General features: G+C 38.1%; 1 protein-coding gene across 4 annotated transcripts in view; it reads left to right on the plus strand.

Moving 5' to 3' along the window:
* Window positions 1–4,084: 4,084 nt before the first annotated feature.
* Window positions 4,085–18,575, plus strand: part of mast4 (microtubule associated serine/threonine kinase family member 4) — a 102,813-nt gene continuing 88,322 nt past the window's right edge. For 3 of the 4 annotated variants that reach the window (XM_053340705.1, XM_053340706.1, XM_053340707.1), the window contains exon 1: window positions 4,085–4,308. In XM_053340705.1, the coding sequence (XP_053196680.1) occupies window positions 4,093–4,308 (216 nt within the window). In that variant the 5' untranslated portion in view covers window positions 4,085–4,092. Of the gene's footprint in view, window positions 4,309–12,246; window positions 12,526–18,575 lie in introns of those variants that run through there. The other variant, XM_053340708.1, reaches the window with a different exon arrangement.

Raw genomic sequence — 18,575 nt, forward strand, 5'->3', positions numbered from 1 at the left:
TTATAGGCTACATTTTAATTGTGGACACTCAGTTCAAATCAGCCAACACACAAAGCTAATGTGACAAATGTGACCAGGTGGTTTAAAAATGATAAGAAATTGAATTTACTGGATATATAAAATGGAAATAAAGTGATGCAGTGGTTGCTTATTGTTCATCACAGTGATATACTGTATATATAATATTATGTAAATGAAAATTGGGTTTCTCTCCTTTCTTTATCATTATTATTATTATCATTATTATTATTAGTAGTAGTAGTAGTATTCTCAGTTTATTTATTTCAGTGTTCTTTTATGCACACATCATATTTAAAATGATCATCTTAAACAAGATAAATACATTAAAAAAGGAAATTAATTAATTTTCTGTCATCTTTCTTCTGTCAAATCTCCAATAAATGCAACACAATATTGATTAAAACAATAATTTCCTTTGTTTTCATGAGATATGACTGTTCAGGTCCTGGAGGAGGTGTTTATATTTGAATACAATACTTTTAGTGATTTGCAGTAATTACGGATATTTGTCTGAGTAAGTGCGCCCTCTAGTGGACACTCTGCAGGATGAGCATGAACTCTGCTCCTGAACTGCTGCTGCTGCTGCCAGATGTGGGATGGGGTAACGCTACCTGGTACACAGCATGCACATGGACAAATACCAAGACAAATCCTCCATGACGGATTTCTTTGAAGGTAAAAAACTGAAAGAAAGGAAGATTTGATTGTTACAAGTTGCAATTTTCAGGACTGGAGGAAGCAAAAACATCTCTGAACCAAAACCATCATTATCATCAAGCTGCTATCCAGTGGAGCTTACTTATATGAACAGATGTTGTTCATTAAGATAAAATAAACTAGTCATCCCAGACAAACAGCAGCACTCATTTGCCGAAGTTCAGAACAGGACAACTAAACAAGAGTTGTCATGTGTCTGATGGCAGTAAACAGGACAGAGAGTGTTATGTGAGACATTTCATCTGACATTTTTCTGCCTTGGGTCTATACTCATTCATCCCATGAAGTTGCCCAATAAAACCACAGTATTGTATTGTAATGTAACTTCCTATGAAGCTGGAGGAGGTTTAATGTCTTGCTCAAGGGGAAAAAAACAGGCCCTGACTTTGTATAATTTTCTGCTAATTTGACGGTTTATTAAAAGAATAAATATTCATAGCTTTCTCTTAAGTTCTTTGAAGTTGGTTTTCTGTCAGAGTTATGTGGCCAGTATGGTAGTTTGTGTTGTATGTTTGTATAACAGCATTTCTGCCATGATGGGAACTGGGTTAAGACATTTACTGCAAAGGTTAGGATTTTACTCCTGACTCATTAAGAACAATGTAGAACGTCATTTGTGTCCACAGAGTCTGTGGGTACATCGTCCACCACTGTGACCCAGACTGCAATAAAAAAACTGGATGGATTTCTGCGAAATAATGCACAAACATCGGCAATACTCAGAGAATGACTAACTGTGGTGATTCATGACCTTTCCTTCAACACCACCACCAAGTCACAATTCTCAGTTATTCTAACCCTAACCCCTAACCCTTAAAAACTATTGTGAATGATTTGACATAAGATTTGGCAGAAAACAGTCATGGTCTCCTTCAGGAATCACACCAACTTTGATTCTCTTCAGCTGCAGTTTATCAGCTAAACATGGAGACATGTATGAAATAAAACTGTCGAATAAAATCTAAGAGGCATTTTCATAGATTTTGCTAAGTGAGATGTGAGATATTTTAACAAGACTTTTCTCTCTCTCTCTCTCTCTCTCTCTCTCTCTCTCTCTCTCTCTCTCTCTCTCTCTCTCTCTCTCTCTCTCTCTCTCTCTCTCGACTCCAACCTGAGCAGGTCTTAATCAGCCCAAATAACTTGTGGATGGCTGCGTTTAAATGGGGCTTTCACATCCTGATGGGAACAAATTGAGACTCAGTCTCCAGCTGAAGGTCATTTCAACATGTGGGGATCGATACTGTCGCCCCTGTAATTAGTGGAGGATGACCTGCTCTACTTGCTGAGTCACAGTTGCCACAATGTTCCTCTTTTGTGGAAAAGTGTGCGTTTAATCTTGAATAATGCGTCACAAGTTGATTGAATGTCGTGCATGTGAAACCACAAGGGCATAGTGGACTTAGGGTTAAACAAGCAGGCTTGAGAGCAGAAGTCCGCTAGTTCAATTCCCAGAAGCAGGCCTTACCCCTCCCTCAATACCTACACTACCGAGGTTTCCTTGAGCAAGGCCGTTCATCCAAGCTGCTGCAGTGGAGCTGCTCAGTGGCTGGCAGATCAGTCTGTGGTTGTTTGTTAGCTAGTTTACAAATACATTGATTAATACAAAGCAGACTTTCTGAAATGTGCATACCCATATTAGGTCATTTAATTTTGTTGGCCTACGTGTTTTTTTGCTTTCTGCATTAGATAGTTAAAAAAACTGTATGTTGACATGTGTAATGTTAAACAATATAACTTACACAGTTTGCATACACTAGTTAGCTTTAGAATAACTGAATAGAAAAAGTTGTCCCACATAACCCTAATCCACCCTGTCAGCTGCAAAAAAGTTAAAAAAAAAAAAAAAAAAAAAAAAGATGCATTTTATTTTCATTTTTCTATACTGTGGGTCACATTAGAAAAGTCCAGCTGTTTTTTTTTACAGCTCTCAAATGTATAAAATGGGTCAAATTTGACCCCTGACCAGTATGTAAGGGTTAAATGAATGTAGTGGAGTAAAAAAAACAAAACACAATATTTCCCTATGGAGTACACTGTAAGCAACTCAAGTAAAGTACAAGTACCTCAAAAGGTAAAAGTAGACTTATTTGAACACCTCAGTTTATTAGTGAAGACTTGAAGCATATCTAAAGATGGTTAAAAACTGCACACACTAGTTTTAGAATAACTGAATAGAAAAAGTTGTTCCACATTACCATTATCCACCCTGTCAGCTGCACAAAAGTAAAAAAAAAAAAAAAAAAAAAAAAAAAAGATACATTTGTCTATACTGTGGGCCACATTAGGAAAAGTCCAGCTGGTGTTTTTACAGCTCTCATGTAAAAATGGGTCAAATTTGACCCCTGAACAATATGTAAATGTAGTGGAGTAAAAAAAAAATCCCACAATATTTCCCAATGGAGTGGAGGAGAAGAAGCCAAACTAACACTGTAACCAACTCAGGTAAAGTACAAGTACCTCAGTTTAATAGTGAAGACTTGAAGCATATCTAAAGATGGTTAAAAACTGCATACACTAGTTAGCTTTAGAATAACTGAATAGAAAAAGTTGTTCCACATTACCATTATCCACCCTGTCAGCTGCACAAAAGTAAAAAAAAAAAAAAAAAAAAAAAGATGCATTTTATTTTCATTTTTGTATACTGTGGGTCACATTAGGAAAAGTCCAGCTGTCAAACTTGACCCCTGAGCAGTATGCAGCCTAAGGGTTAAATGAATGTAGTGAAGTAAAAAAAAAATAAACACAATATTTCCCTATGGAGTGGAGGAGAAGAAGCCAAACTAACACTGTAACCAACTCAGGTAAAGTACAAGTACCTCAGTTTAACAGTGAAGACTTGAAGCATATCTAAAGATGGTTAAAAACTGTCCCTGTTTGGTTTTGACAGGAGGACTGATCTGATTGGTCCACCCTCGCACGTTGTGGGCGGGCTTTTATTTTTGGGCAGCAGCAGCACAGACTCTAGTACTTGTGCAGTATGTAGACGGTGACAGCATGGACTCACACTGGCTCCAAACTAACGAAAGACAAACTCCTCACACAAGCAACTAAACAAACCGAGAGTGGAGAGACCTGAGCCTGACTCTAACCTCGCTTTTAAACAAGGGGTCGATCAATAGTTTTAATCGATATCACCGACTTTTGGACAACGTCGTGACTTTGTTTTTACTTGGTGCTTTAATTATCCTTTTTGTTTTTTTTTAAAGAGGGGCTCGCGCGGGCTCTCATAATGACAATTAATTCAGTGCACAGGTGCGCGTGGGCAGGTTAATTAGCAGCTATGTTTTTGACTGCGCTTCACACGTCCTCATGATTTTTTTTTTTTTTTTTTGGTGATATTTATTAGTTGACGTAATGGAGCAAGGGCACTTTCAGACATCTGGAAGCGGAGACAGCTTGTCGTCTTCAGGTTCACACACCTTGTCCGAAGGGGAAGAAATGAAGGATGTCTTGGAAATCAAGGTGTCTATAGATGAGGATGATGAACCCAACTCGGAGTCTGAAAGTGTGATAGCAACAGAGGATGACAAGGAGACATTGGAGGATGAAGAATGTGAGGAAGACGAAAAGGTAAACACAGATGAATGAGCATGTGAAGCAGATTTAGTCGCAGCGATTTAAGATGAAATGTGTCAGTAATCCCTTTTTAAAATCTGTAAAAATAAAAAAAGAGTCATTAATTGTGATATGGCTGTCAAAATATTTGTAAACAAACACCTGCACGAGCTTCTTAGCTGAGCTCCTGTTTGCAGTCATTAAGTCAGTCAGTCAGTCAGTCAGTCACTAAGCAGCTCAGAGTCTAATTATAATTCATGCAATGTGCTCCTTTGACTTCTTCCACTCTATTTCCAAGTCATATACTCACCATCCAGTCTGAGTCCCTTTTTAAAATGCACTATATAAACTGATGCACTACTTCTGTTTCATTCAGTCACAGACTAATGTTATATCCCCCCACCCCTCCTTCCCCCCCTCCCCACAATGTTGCTTATTGTAGCCTAATTCTAGTCCAAGGTGGCTCTTAAGTGCAAAACACATTCAGAAAAAAACCATAACATGATAAGATAATGCAAAACCAAAAGAGAGTGTCACGTCATAAATGTGAGGACAGTGTTTCACCACATTGTGTGTTTCCTGAAATGGTGTGTTTTCTGATTTGTCAACACATTTCCTGAAGCCTTGTTGTGTTTTAACCCTCCGCCACCCAATTTTTTTCTCTGATGCTTGAATCTATGTTGACAGTCTAATAATAGCTTTAGTCATTTTTTTTCATTTCTTGGTACTTGCTCCACAGATTTGATGCTTTTCGATGTCAAATATAACAGTGAATTGAGTATCTTTCCATAAAAGTTGATGACATCACTGTGGCTTCTTAAGAAATGTTTAATGCAGCTTTTTCACAATTTTAAGATATTTCACAGACTAAATGATTACTTGAGAAAATGACTCATAAAGTTACAAACAGCACAAGTTCTGTATCTGTTCTGCAAGTATTTTAAGGATCCTCCAAAGATTGTTTGAATACTTTTTCATTCAAATAGTTCAATCTACTGCATAGAAGAAGAAAAAAACACTTTCCCATGTTGTGAGTCACTTTCCTAATCTAAACAAAGATGGTAGCCAGGAAATTGCATCTCTCTCCTTGCACAATTTGTACAATGTAAACCAAAAAAATGAAAAAAGTACTCTCACTAATATTGATATGTATATTGATGTTTCTTGCTGACATGGCACAAATAATAATTAAGAAAGTTGCAGTTTGAGAAATGGGTTTAAAATGTGTTTTTATTGAGCAACAGATGGAATAGAAGAGTCCAGATGGATAGAAGAGTCATTACAGACACTTGAAATACTTAACTTTACAGCATCATTAAAGGAACCTTCTGGGTTTTTCAAAGATCAATTGGTATGTATGGTATGTTTTCTGGATGTTTACCTCTGTGACTTGACTGTAATGATAATACACGAGAGGCTCAAGCTGACCTAACTCTTGAGGAGGAGAGGGAGCGGTTACTGTGGTGTTTATTCAGGAAACAGATGGGGAAAATGAGGAACACACAAAAATCCATGTCTCAGCCTTTTAATTTTTAATAAGGCTTTAGATAGGTGCTTCTGCAGACTGGTTAGACTGGCTCATATGAGTATAATGCAGCCTTGTGGTTGTGTGTATATTTGTGTGTGTGTGTGTGTGTGTGTATGTGTGTGTGTGTGTGTGTGTGTGTGTGTGCAAGGGTGTGTTTGAGATAACCTTTCCTAAAGCATAATAATCATGCAGCATGACTTCAGGGTGTAGGTGTGGCTGACTGTCATCCTTTATCATGTCCAATATAAGCAATGGGAGAATACAGAACATTGTGTAACATTATTATTTATTACCTCCACTCTTACAGCTTTGCTCTGCGTCCTTGGATCACGCAGTATCCCAAAAGCAGTGCACAGCATTATTAGTAAGACGATTGGTACATTTTGGCATGACACATACCTCAGTCATAAATCAAAAAAAAGTTGAATCATTGTTTCATCATAAAGGTTGGAGATGCACAGACTTGCAGACTAGAGCTATAACTGTGCTTACTGTGAAGAGTAGAATAAGTATGAAACCAAAAGATGTAATCTAGATCATTTCATCAATACTCATCCCTCTGTTTATGCAGGCTCCGACTGTTCAATCAGTAACCATAACAGACTTTCCGACATGCACCAACATCCTCTTGGAAAAAAAATACCCCCGGGTGGTGTCATGTTTGCTACCAAGCACTGCTCAAGTAATTTGGTTTTGGCTGAATAACAGTTTGACAGTCCATTAGTCTAATAGAGCTGAGATATCACAGACTATAGGAACTATTCTACACAGTTGAAATGTATGCTTTTAATTAAAGGGGACATATAATGGTTTGATGTCGGATATTAAACATGGTTAAAGTATGTAGGGATGCTCTTTTTAAGTCAAAAGTCAGGGCTTTAACCTGCTCTAAATGCTTTGTTTGCCAAGTTAGCACACAACTTCCTCCTCACGATGATGTCAGCTTATCTCACATGGCCACAAACGGCGGTCACTTCTGTACCATTTGTTGCTATGGTTCCTAAGGCGGTTTTTAGTAGGTTGATAATTTGCATATTTCTGATTAGAATTGGGCTTGAATATGTTCACACGTATTTGAAATGTTTCCATTTTGAGTTAACAACAAGTTTAAGTAGCCTCTGGAGCCAGGCAGATGTTTGCAATGTTAACTTTACTTCCTGGTTGTAAAAACGTCAGATTCACACATAGTAAAAGAAGTAAAATTAGACCACTAATCTTAGTTTACATAGCCTTTGGAACCGGCAGAAGTTGGCTGAGACGCAGCTACTGGAAGCTAGCTAATCAGAAGAGAGTGGGTTCATTAGGAAAGGAGGCCCTTAAAGAGACAGGTGCTAAAATGGCCCGTTTTAGACGGAGGCTAAACTGAGGGGCTGCAAAGAGCCAGTATGAGATACATAAATGAAATAGATACATTTTTTAATTATAAATCATGCAAAGATATTCTAGTAGAGCCCCAGAATAAAAACATAGACCTAGAAATCTGCATAATATGTCTCCTTTTTAATTAAATTGCTATGTTTTCTCTTTTAAAAAGAACAGTAGCTGTTAATTAAATTTAAACAGACACTAAACACTAAACACTAGCATGCCCCAAGTTTGAACCAGAGCATGTGTTGTATGAACCCTGCGCCCTTTTTCAGCTGAGCTCCTCGTTCATTTAAAACCTGTGACCCTCCCTTGTACTGGCTGCAGAATAGCAGGTGTAATTTGAGCCTCTATACTGAACTAAATAAGACACCTCACGGGTCTAAACACCCACAACAGGTCAGATGATCTGCCAGTTGTAGCGCAGCCTTTGCAGTGGCATTACTGTAGGGTTAATTAGGAAACCCTGACCTTTTGACTTTTGTCTCGCTGCTGTTGAGTTATAGATGGAAAGTCTTTTGAGAACTCAGCACCGACCGACTCGGTTACCACTCCGTTTCCAGACTTAGCACCAGTGTCTACAGGGGTTTTTCTTCCTGCAATGTTTACATGGCGCATATCTTCACAAAATCTCAGGGTTGTCACATCTTAGTTCATCCCAGACATCTAAATCGGTCCAGTGCGGTGGGCAGTGACAGAGGACATTATCTACAGTCAGGATGAGATTATCCCACACATAATCCTTCCTTTCATGCACAAGATAAGATAACAGAAAAAAAGATTAAAATAGGGAGCATACAGTTCAGATTTATGAACAGGTTTTGGCTCACGTACGTTTTAATAGGAGTTTTCACTGTAGTTTATTGATGCATTACAAGTTTGAGATCAGGAAGTTTTCAGCAGTAGTTGCACCTGATTCTCACCGTGCCAATACATAAATAATGACATATCATATTTAAGTGTCATTGAATGTGAACCAACTTATAAAATAGCTACAGTATACAGCTAAGTGTTCTGTTTCTGTCTGTATACTTGTACAGTGTTATTCCCATCAGCCTGACGATGGGACTTTTCTACACTAAATTTAGGACAGTTGGATTTTATCTAAGTACATCTATCTGTATTTTAATACCAATCTATCTGCATATCTATGCTTTAACTGCTCGGAAGGTTGACACACTGCTTGCCAAGATACACAACCTGTCTGTGTGTTAATCATTATATATATATACTTGTCTTTCTTTGTCTGCTTTTATATCCCCCCCTCATAATCATAAATCCTTTGTCTGTACTTTCTCACTACCTCTCATGTTGTGGTGGCAACACGGCAGGAATTGCCTAGTTGTGTTACACTTAATCCCACCATTTCCTATTTCATTCTCTTGCGTATCTTTTTGATGCTACAGCTGCATTTCTGTTTGCATTTCAGTGTGTCGTATCCCAATGGATTTAAGCCTTAAATGTCACACTTTCTGCAATGTAAGATATTTGAAATGGATGTTACCACTGTGGTATGAAGGAGGCAGGTCGTTGTGGCATAGATCTAGGGCTGAACAGGATTATTTTCATTATCAGTTAATCTGTCAATTATTGGCTGCATAGTTTTGTTTATAAAATGTCAGAAAATAGTAAAAATGTCTTTCATATGTCAGTGGTTAGATTTTTAGATGTCATATTTTGTCCAAACAGCAGTCCAAAACAAATATGGCGGATTATTCTCAAGAGAAGACCTTCCTCTATTCTTCTAGGTTTAATCTTTTGGTTTTTGTAATGACTGCAGATGTTTGTACAGTAGCCACTTGACAATCAGGTGGATGAGCCTGAGTACACAGAGGGAGCACCAACATAAACCCAGGGGCTTCCTCAGACGTGGACTTAGGTGCAAAAAGCATTGTGTCTTGCCCTGCTGATGCCAGCCTCCGTTAAAAAAAATCGAAGTCATAGTTTGTGGTTAAGAAAAGCAATCTTAAAAAATACGATAAACTAGGTAATATATCATTTATTTAGCTTAAAGAAGGTTTGTGTGCTTCAAACCCTTCTGTCCTTCTGCTTTATTTCCTTTTATTTCATTTCCTTTCAGTGAGATTTAATTTATTACACAGACTTTACATCCATTCATCTTTATCCGTCCCCCAGCTGGCTGCAGCTGTCAACTGATAGATTCAGCGCCATGTTTTCCCATTTTTGTATTACACTTTGAATGATGCATTGTATGGAACATTTAAATCATTTAACAACATGATTGCTCTGACCAAATAACAAATGACTTCCCTAAAAGCAAATCAATAATGTTGGAGTGCTGAAAAACAACAACCCACATACAGATCCAGTGAGAAAGGGAAATAAAATTGGCTCTATACTAAAATGAAATATCTTTCTCAGCATTTCCCTGTGGAGCAGTTTGGTTTGATCAAGCCTGCGCACTCCTCTGCTATGAGTAATGAGTTTGTTCAAATAGGGACTAACCATGTGTGACACTTGGCACTTAGCAAACTGCATTAACTTGTGGATTAAAACAACTGGAAAGCTGTTGAATTTACTCTGTTTAGTTTAGTAGGACACTCATTTATCATTTATTGTGGATATGTTTAGCATACAAGCACTTCTGAGAGAGATTTGTTCATTTAAAAAAAAAAAAAATCCCCAGTATAATTATACAAAATTGATTGAATTCAGGAAATAAATGGAGGCTAACAGAAGTTCAGACAGACATGGAAGTCATTTTATAGTCACGTGTTCCATATATTATACAACCTTGTGGTAAAGTGTGGCATTTCTGCATGAAATATAGGGCTGCAGCTAAGGAATATATATTAATTACTTTGTTTATGAACTATTAGAAATGAGTGAAAAGTGTGGTTGAAGAACTTGAAGGTCCGATTAGGAGTCCAAAATAGAGAGATATTCAGTTTACTGTCATGTGTGACACAGAAAAGGTCTCAAATCCTCACATTTGAGAAGCTGCAACCAGTTTAAAGAATTACTAAACGGATTATTCTATTATTGAAATAGTTGCCATTAATTGTCTGTTGATGGACTAATGCATGAATCGTTGAAGCTACACAAGTAGTGTAAGTGCTAACATGATAAATCACTTGCCAGAAAATGAATGGCCAACTATTAGTTTGACTTTTATCAGACAAAAAAAGCTAAACATTTTCTGATTTTAGCTTCTAAAATGTGAGAATTTGCTGCTTTTAAGCTGTTTGTATAATTGTAAATTAAACATTGTTGAATTTTGAGCTGTGTGAACATGTCACCTCGTTCTCTGTGAATTTATGATCGTCATCCACAATGTTTTGACATTGTAGAGACTTAACGATTAATACATTCATCAGAGTAATAATTCACACAGTAGACAATAATGAAAATAAGTGTTTGTCTACACATTAAACTACAGTACATCCACCTTTCCAGTCTCCCCTCCGCATGAGCATTATAGGCTGATGTGAAGTCAACACACAGATATGTTTCGGGGTAGGAGTCTGAGCCAAACCGCCAAACTTTAATATGTGTTATTGTTGGAATGAACAAGGCAGCTATAAGGGAAGTGATTCTGTGTAGAGCTGGTTTCAATGTGGCAGCTGGCCAACAGCTCAATGATTATTATTGAAATATCAAACACCCAACTTTGTAGGACTCAGGGTATTTGTGGTTTGAATGATATAAGAGGCGGAAAGCTGCTTCGATTTGAACTCATCTTTCATAAAAATCTGTTTGTCACAAGCTACTCAACCACATGGAAGTGCAATACTAAATCACTTGAGCACCCCTTTAAGATGTGGCCACTCGGCTACTGTCCCACAGCGCCTCACTGAACACTGTAAACAGTTTTGGGGTTAACTGTGGCCACTGATCTTGGTTGTGTTTACTTATTATCTGAGATGGATTGACTAATAAAACAGTTTTGGTTTTTATCAGTATGTTGATAGAGCATTTATACAACTATGCAGTTATTGAAATGAATGGAAACACATGGAGAAAAATGTGTGAGATGTGTGTTTATGATGCTTTTGGTGAGGTGAGATGTGAAGTGACCCACCAATTGGTTTACATTGGAGTCAGTTTGAAGCCCAGAATTGGGGCTTATAGACTTTTCCATTTGGAGCCAAGACCGTCCTGCTACCTCAGACGCAAAGTGCTCAGCTTACCGGAACACCCTAGTGCTGCACACGCGTGATAACTTTAGCTGCTTAATCAAAGGGCAGCTGTCATATTCAGGTAACATTAAATTTTCCAAAATATTGTCACCTCAGGGCAAGTCGCCGAATCAGGTTGAGCAACAGGTGGGCCAGCTGTCAATAAACACCCACACAGCACACATCAAAGCTGAGATAAACAATGATAAGGAACAATAATTTCCAAAATGACCACCAGCACACTTTGTTTGAGGGCCAGAATTTAGCTGTTGACTTGTTGACTAGTACTTTTATGAATGGGAGTCAATTAGAGCCATCATCTAGCAGCTGTAGGTGACATTGTACTTTTTAAGGTACTTCTGCTTCAGCCTCAATCTGTGGTAGGTGCAACTTGGAAATGGATGAATAATATGTAATAGCCTGAAGCCGACTACTTATGAATTGTGGGTGGGTGGTGCTGTGAATAATAACACAGCTGGAATATAGTGATGCTCTTACAGTGTTTGTCATCTCAAGCTTTTATCTCGCATTGTTTTGTTGGCAATAATGTAGAGGCAATGGAAAAAAACTAACAGGAACTACTTTATTTAACAAATGGATTGATTATTCAACAGGAAATGATCATATTTTGATAGCTATTGATTAATTTCCTAATCTTAGGTCAAATTGATGTTGCTCTCTGTCTCCTTCTTACCATTAGTATTAATTGGATACAGCACTTGATTGGCTTATTGGTTTAGTCCATAAAGCCTGCTATTTGAAGTAAGAGGGCAGCTGCCACACATTGCATCAGTGCTTGCTTGCTTGTCTATCAGTGTTTGCTTCTGTTTGATAATGTTTAACTCACCTTCCCACTGTGCCCTGAAGTGCACCCCTAAATAAGCAGCCATTTATTTAAGCAGGCAGCCAGTCAGGGTGATTAGAGGGACATCCAGTGTCAGTGCATGCTTTGCGGCTAAGAGGATTAACACAATCTGGTTAAGACTCTTTTTCACTCAGGACCGAGTCTTTCCAGGTTCCATCTTTGATTTTTTGACTCTGCTGTGTCGCTGTGCTTTGCATGTGTCCACAGCCGGGTTCAACACGGATGATAGAGCACTTTGAAGCCATACGGGTGGTTTAGTTTGTTGGTACTCAAACAGTATGTCATTAGGTCGGAATCTAAACGTGGGTCATTATACATCATCGCAGGGAAACAAGGTAAGAGAAATTGTTTATAAGATTAGAAATTAGGGTGAATTTGAAGCTCTTGTGATGTATTCTGTAATGTTTTTTTAATCTCAGTTTGAATGCAAAGTCAAAGTCCTTCTGAATAAACATGCGTACCAATAACTTTATTAGGAATACCTGTGTAATGTAATTAATATACTAAATCTTCCTAATTTTATCCACACCATTACAGTAAACATGGTCGAGCACTTTTCAATATAATGCACTCCAGTACACCACCACCCACTACAACCTCAATAATAAACATACAGTAGTCTGACAGTGTCAACAAAAACTGAAAAGCTTCATAGAGTTGATGGCAGAGATGTTGTATTGGATTGTATTAGTTTGAACAGGTGTTCCTAATAAAGTGTTTGGTGCACTTAGCAGCAATCTTCTCTCGATCCTGTCATCCAAATTACCACCGCTGTTACAGTCTGTGTACAGGCTTCATGCAAAATGACTCTTAAAGAGGCAGCAACTCCATTTAAAAGGTTATTTAGAACAAATAATGTTCTTCTTCTGCTCAACTTGGCTCAGCAGTCAAACCTTAGTTTATGTGTGTGTGTGTGTGTGTGTGTGTGTTTGTGTGTGTGTGTGTGTGTGGGTCGACCTTGCTTTAAATATGGTTGTGCTGGGAGAAGAAGCGTATGTTTTATGCATCCATTGGGAGTTTGTAAAGGATCCTGTTTGAGAAATCCTTGTTTCTAAAAAACACAAATCAGAAAACAACTTATTTAAATAAAATAACTTTTTGTTTTCACTATCACTCGACCTTTTGTATTTTCATGGCGGAAATCCAAGATGCAGTCTACCAGATTTGATGTAATGCATACAGTAAGTCTCTAAGGCAATGTACTCAAACGCAGGAAAACATGACTTGCGTGGTGGAAAAAATAACGCATGGTGTAATTCTTTACATGCTGAAGATAATGAATCTTTATATGGATAGTCTTGTGAAATCGCCAAAAGAAAGAACCCCTCTATTTTTCCAACTTTAGATCATGTCAACACAGGAAACTGAATTCCCATGTGAGACCACACAAAGTTCAGAAACTCAAAGCCTTAAGATTTCTTTTAGCTAATGAAGGGAAAGTGTCACTGTGAGGCGAGTAACAAAGTGTTTTGGTGACGGGGTGATTGCAATGTGGTGTGCCATGTGAAGTTATTTGGATTCGAACCACAAGACTTTCAAGTGTGCTGTTTTCCTCATGGGTAAACACTGAGATCCCCAGTGCAGAGAGCGAGGGAAGAAGAGAGATTCAGGCCAGCTTGGAATTTGGGGAGTTTGAACAAGACAGATGTTGGGTGACAAGGTCGGCCAGAACATAGTTTGCTCTGCTGCAGTTGACCCTGAGAAAAAGAGTGATGAACATGCTCTCAATCTCAAGAGTTCACTCACTACAGTTTACAAGATTGGAGCACTGCATGAAATGATAGTTGAATTATATAATCCCACTGTGTGGTTGTTTCAGGAGTTGTGTAGACTAATAGAGAGGAGAGAGGGAAAAATGCTGTGGTTTTTTAATATTTAGAGAGACAGAAACAACACTCCTTCTCTTATATACCTCTTCTCCCAAACAGCTATTGGCCAACCATAGCTTAGCAACTGTAACTAGGCACAGCAGGCCTGTCAAGCTTCTCTCCACATGCTGAAGCATGTGCATGGTGCTGTAGTAAGAGTGATACTCTGGATCTGGAGTTTTTCCTTATCATACCTTTTAATATTTGGATTAGTTCTTAACTTAACATTATGACGACCCTATGGAAGAAGTTTTTAAGAGTTGATGTTTCCCTGAAGAATCACAGACGACGGAGTGATGAATCTTTGTCTTTACTCTTTACCTGCCAGCACAGAGAATGACACACCGTTTCTGCTTTTATACTGTAACTCCTAGTGGAAATTTGAAGAAGGGAAGTCATAAAGTAATAAAGAACATAAACCAAGCATTGGACACTGCTCACTTCCTAACAAATTAGACACAGTCAATTCTACTACCATGTGTCTTTCCTGAGTTAACAAATCATTGGACAGATGTCCATGGGCATTTTACAGATGTTAAGGCCATAAATCCCTCACAACCCTTTCTACAAGATTCTCATTTTTAAAACAAGTCTGTTGGAAACATTAAAAAGTTTACATTAGTGACAAGTTTCATTTCAGCCTGTTTGAAATTAAGGATTTTTCCCCCAACCATATAAAGAAGTTTGAGCAGTAATTCAGTTACATTTATCACCTACGGCGAGAGATCAGACGGCTCGACAGGCAATTATTGGGCGAGGCTTAGCAAACAGTCAACTGGCATTGATGTGCGTTGTTATTAACTCTGTCCAAACTGATTTGGACAATCTTAAATCCTTCATTCTGTGAGATACAGCAAAGATTGTTTGTCTCATATTCAGTGCTCAGACCAGCTTATTAGTGAGAGATGAGGATGTCTCTCTCTTGAATCGTGAAGTATCAATAACAACAGGCAATTTCTTTTAATCTTGTGCAAACTTAAAATGATTGCGGCATATAAATTTCAACGACTATGCATGAATCACTGCTTAATAACTAAATAAACAAGACTTCTCTGATGAAGACTTTGTTCTATCATAAAATATTTATTACCGACATTAATTTCTTTTCATTGTTTGACTCATTGCTCAGTAATATGGAGAATTACTTGGAACATATTCAAGTGAAATCAAAACACTGAAGTTGAATTACTGGATTGAAATGTCTCTCTCTCTGTTTGATGGCAAAATACCAAGCGTGATTAAGTAAGATTATGGTACAAGCATCACTCTGTTGTTGTTTCCGGTGGAGTTTAAATGCAACATGTGAAGCTACAGATTTTGGGTTTTAAAGCTGCATTTTGTACTCCAGAGAGTGTTTGTTTGTTTTTATTTTGCATAAACCAAACTTTGTTGGTCCTCTTAGTTGAGTTTATGATGTAAGGTAGGTGTGTGTGTGTGGGTGTGTGTGTGGGTCTGTGTGTGTGTGACTCCAGCATGTATGTCCATGTTGTTTTCAGTTGTCGGTTAGAAAAGGATGTGATGAAGAAACAATGGCAGGGAGGGAGATGAGTGAAACAAAGCACGAGTGATGACTGGAAAGCGGTACGATGTAATGCCTCTTGATGTATGGGGGTCTCGCTTCCTGTTTTACCGCAAATGTATACTCATTGTGTCTTAGCAACCAAAAGAAAAGACACTAATAACAATTTGCTCTCACTTGTAAAAAGCTCCCTTTCATCCATCTCAGTGAAAATGATTAACAACACTTCTCCACAAATCCCTCAAAGGGAATTAATATCCTGGGGTGTGAATACATTTGCTAATTCTCCCTTTTGTACAACTGCTCTAGATTTGTGTTGTTTTTAAAAAAAAAAAAAAATCATGCGTCAGCCCTCTTTACCTTTTGTAATGCAGAACCTTGCTTGTAAATGAAGTATACCATACAATGTTTTAATATATTCTTTATACAAGTTCCAGGAAAAACATTGAAATGAGTGTTTTACAGGCTTTTATCTGGAGGTGATAAGAGTCATTAACAGTCTGCAGGACACAGAAGCTGATAGGCAGTAACCCACTTTGCTTTCAGGTCTATTTATCCAGGTCTGTTTATGTCAGTGTTTCCATTTATACTTGTTTATAGTGTATACTGTATGTGTGTCACTGTGTATGATAGCGTAACTGTTGACTGGAGAGCAGCCACGTCATATGTTTTGGCATTTTAATACGACAATAAATTCTCTTGAATGTGAACTTATGTGCTTGAACTTAAATGCCAAGGCTCATGCTCTAGTTAGCTACATAAATGTGTGTGAAAACCACAAAGTTTCCCTTGGCTTACAAGGTTAGGGTATTTATTACTTGACCTTGGTGACAATGTCACAGTGTGCTGCCTGGATTTTTTTTCTTTTTTTTTTCTTAACTCTTTTATCATTGCATTTGCCTCTCTTCCTGCTCCTCTGTCCCTTTTGTTTTTCAGTTTGTTTGGGTAGCTGTGCATGCTTTTGTGTATGTACCGGTATAAAAAGTTTCTCTCCTCTCTCTCCTCTGTGTGGCTTGAGTGTGTCTCCCCCACCTCCAGCGCACGTGGTCTTTGTAGTCACGGCTGGTAAAGGTCAACAGCAACAGTAAAAGGTCCAGTTGAGTGTTTGCTCTGCCTTCTGCATCATCGGCCTTATCCACAATGTTTTGGAAGCATTCCCGCTCCTCAGTGGATGAAAGGCTGTTCAACACCGATGCTCTGTTGATTCTGAAAGCACATAAAACACGTATAAATACACCTTTTTTTTTTGGTTCTTCCTCTTGTCTGGCTTTATCCCATTTTTTCCTCACCTTTTTAGACCTTGTCTTATATCCACTGATCCTTCCTGAGGTATTGCAGACAAAATTTGGTGGGTGATCATCAGCCTAAGGTTATCTAAATCAGCAGTTAATAGAATATGTCAGTCATGAGGTTATTCAAGCATCAAGCATTATTGTTAAGGATTTGAAGTGACAGGAAATATTAATTGAAGGGGCATATTTACTCACAAAAAGTTTCCTGTTTATTTGAACGGATATTGAGGTTAACACGGTAAACCACACAAGCTTCAGGATGCCAGTGCCTAATCTGATGTACAGTCAAAGTGAAAGAGTTATCTAATTATTAGATTTAATATTCACAACAGAAAGTATGCAAGTGTAACAGCATAACAAAATGAAAACATACTAATATAGATGTCTATTTGTCACCATTTCATACTAGTTAAGGTGGCCGACTTTGTTTGTTGTGCAGCTCACCTTTATTTTATTTGTTTGCTGTCTGTTCTCTGCTTTGACAACAAAAGGATTGTTGGTACTGTCCACTGTGTGTGTGTGTGTGTGTGTGTGTGTGTATGTGTGTGAAGCTGAGGGTGGAAAAGAAGATGAAGGAAGGAGGGGCAGGTCAGGTTTGATCTTGCTTTCAGGAGCTCTTCTGGGCGGCTCTCAGCTGCAGAGAGAGAGGGAGAGAGAGGGAGAGAGAGGAATGGTAGGTGAAAGGGCACCGGCAGCTGCCAAAACTGCAACGTGTGTGCTTCATGCTGTGTACACAGAAAGGGAACTGCTATTGGCTTACTGCACTGTTTTCTATGTAATCAAATAGGCATTTAAAGGGCTGACACCCAACCTTTTTAAAATCAATGCAGATGTTTTTTGACCAGCAGACACACATACATACAATATCCTTTAATAACAGAGATGACTGTCAACACTGTATTATGAGTCAGTGAAACTCAGATAAGTGTAGAGCAGGCAGTATGGGTTTACTGATCAAACTATCCATCATTCATAATTGGCTGATGTTAATGGCCATGCTCTGTTGAGAGAAGAAATCAGATGAAACTCGTCAGCTTGGCAGACCTCCATAGTTTTCACTAGTTTCTGTTGTGGTGCACCGAGTCAGGAATCAAGAAGGCAAAAGGTTACAAGGATTACAAGGCTAATATAGTTGAGTGAGTTTGTTGTGTTTTGGGGTTTAAAATAGTCAGATTGTATTGTTTGCTGCCCAGTTAGTAACGATAAGCAGTCAGTAAGATTCGTCTAATGGTTTCTGTCAGTATCCTGTGTAAAAATGACTTTTCCTTAACCCTGGCTGGAAAAAAATCTACATTAAGTGGCTCTAATATTTTATTTTTTTTGTTGGAAATATTGATTGATTGATAATTCATGTTTGCTCAGCCAAAGCAGGCATCAGACCAAAAGATATAGCGCACTAAGCTCTAAACTTCAGACTTTGACCCAGCGAACAAGCAATCGAGATAAAATAGCTGATTATCTTCCTTTTTATGAGTTGAAAGTCATAATCCATTGATTATTAATATGGTCTGATCTACCTGTAGAAATAACAACAAAAGAACATATTGGTTGTCTGCTGAAACACAACCAACCTCCACGAGCAGCATATTTCTCTTTTTAAAGGAAAGATGATGGTGAAAGGCAACGGAAGCTGACATATTGTGTAATCCAGTACTTATATGGAATGAGTCTAACTTCCTTTTGTGATGTAGAAACCTTAAACATGT

This window comes from Scomber japonicus, chromosome 19 (genome assembly GCF_027409825.1).
Source record: "Scomber japonicus isolate fScoJap1 chromosome 19, fScoJap1.pri, whole genome shotgun sequence".
In the NCBI taxonomy this organism is placed as follows: Eukaryota; Metazoa; Chordata; class Actinopteri; order Scombriformes; family Scombridae; genus Scomber; species Scomber japonicus.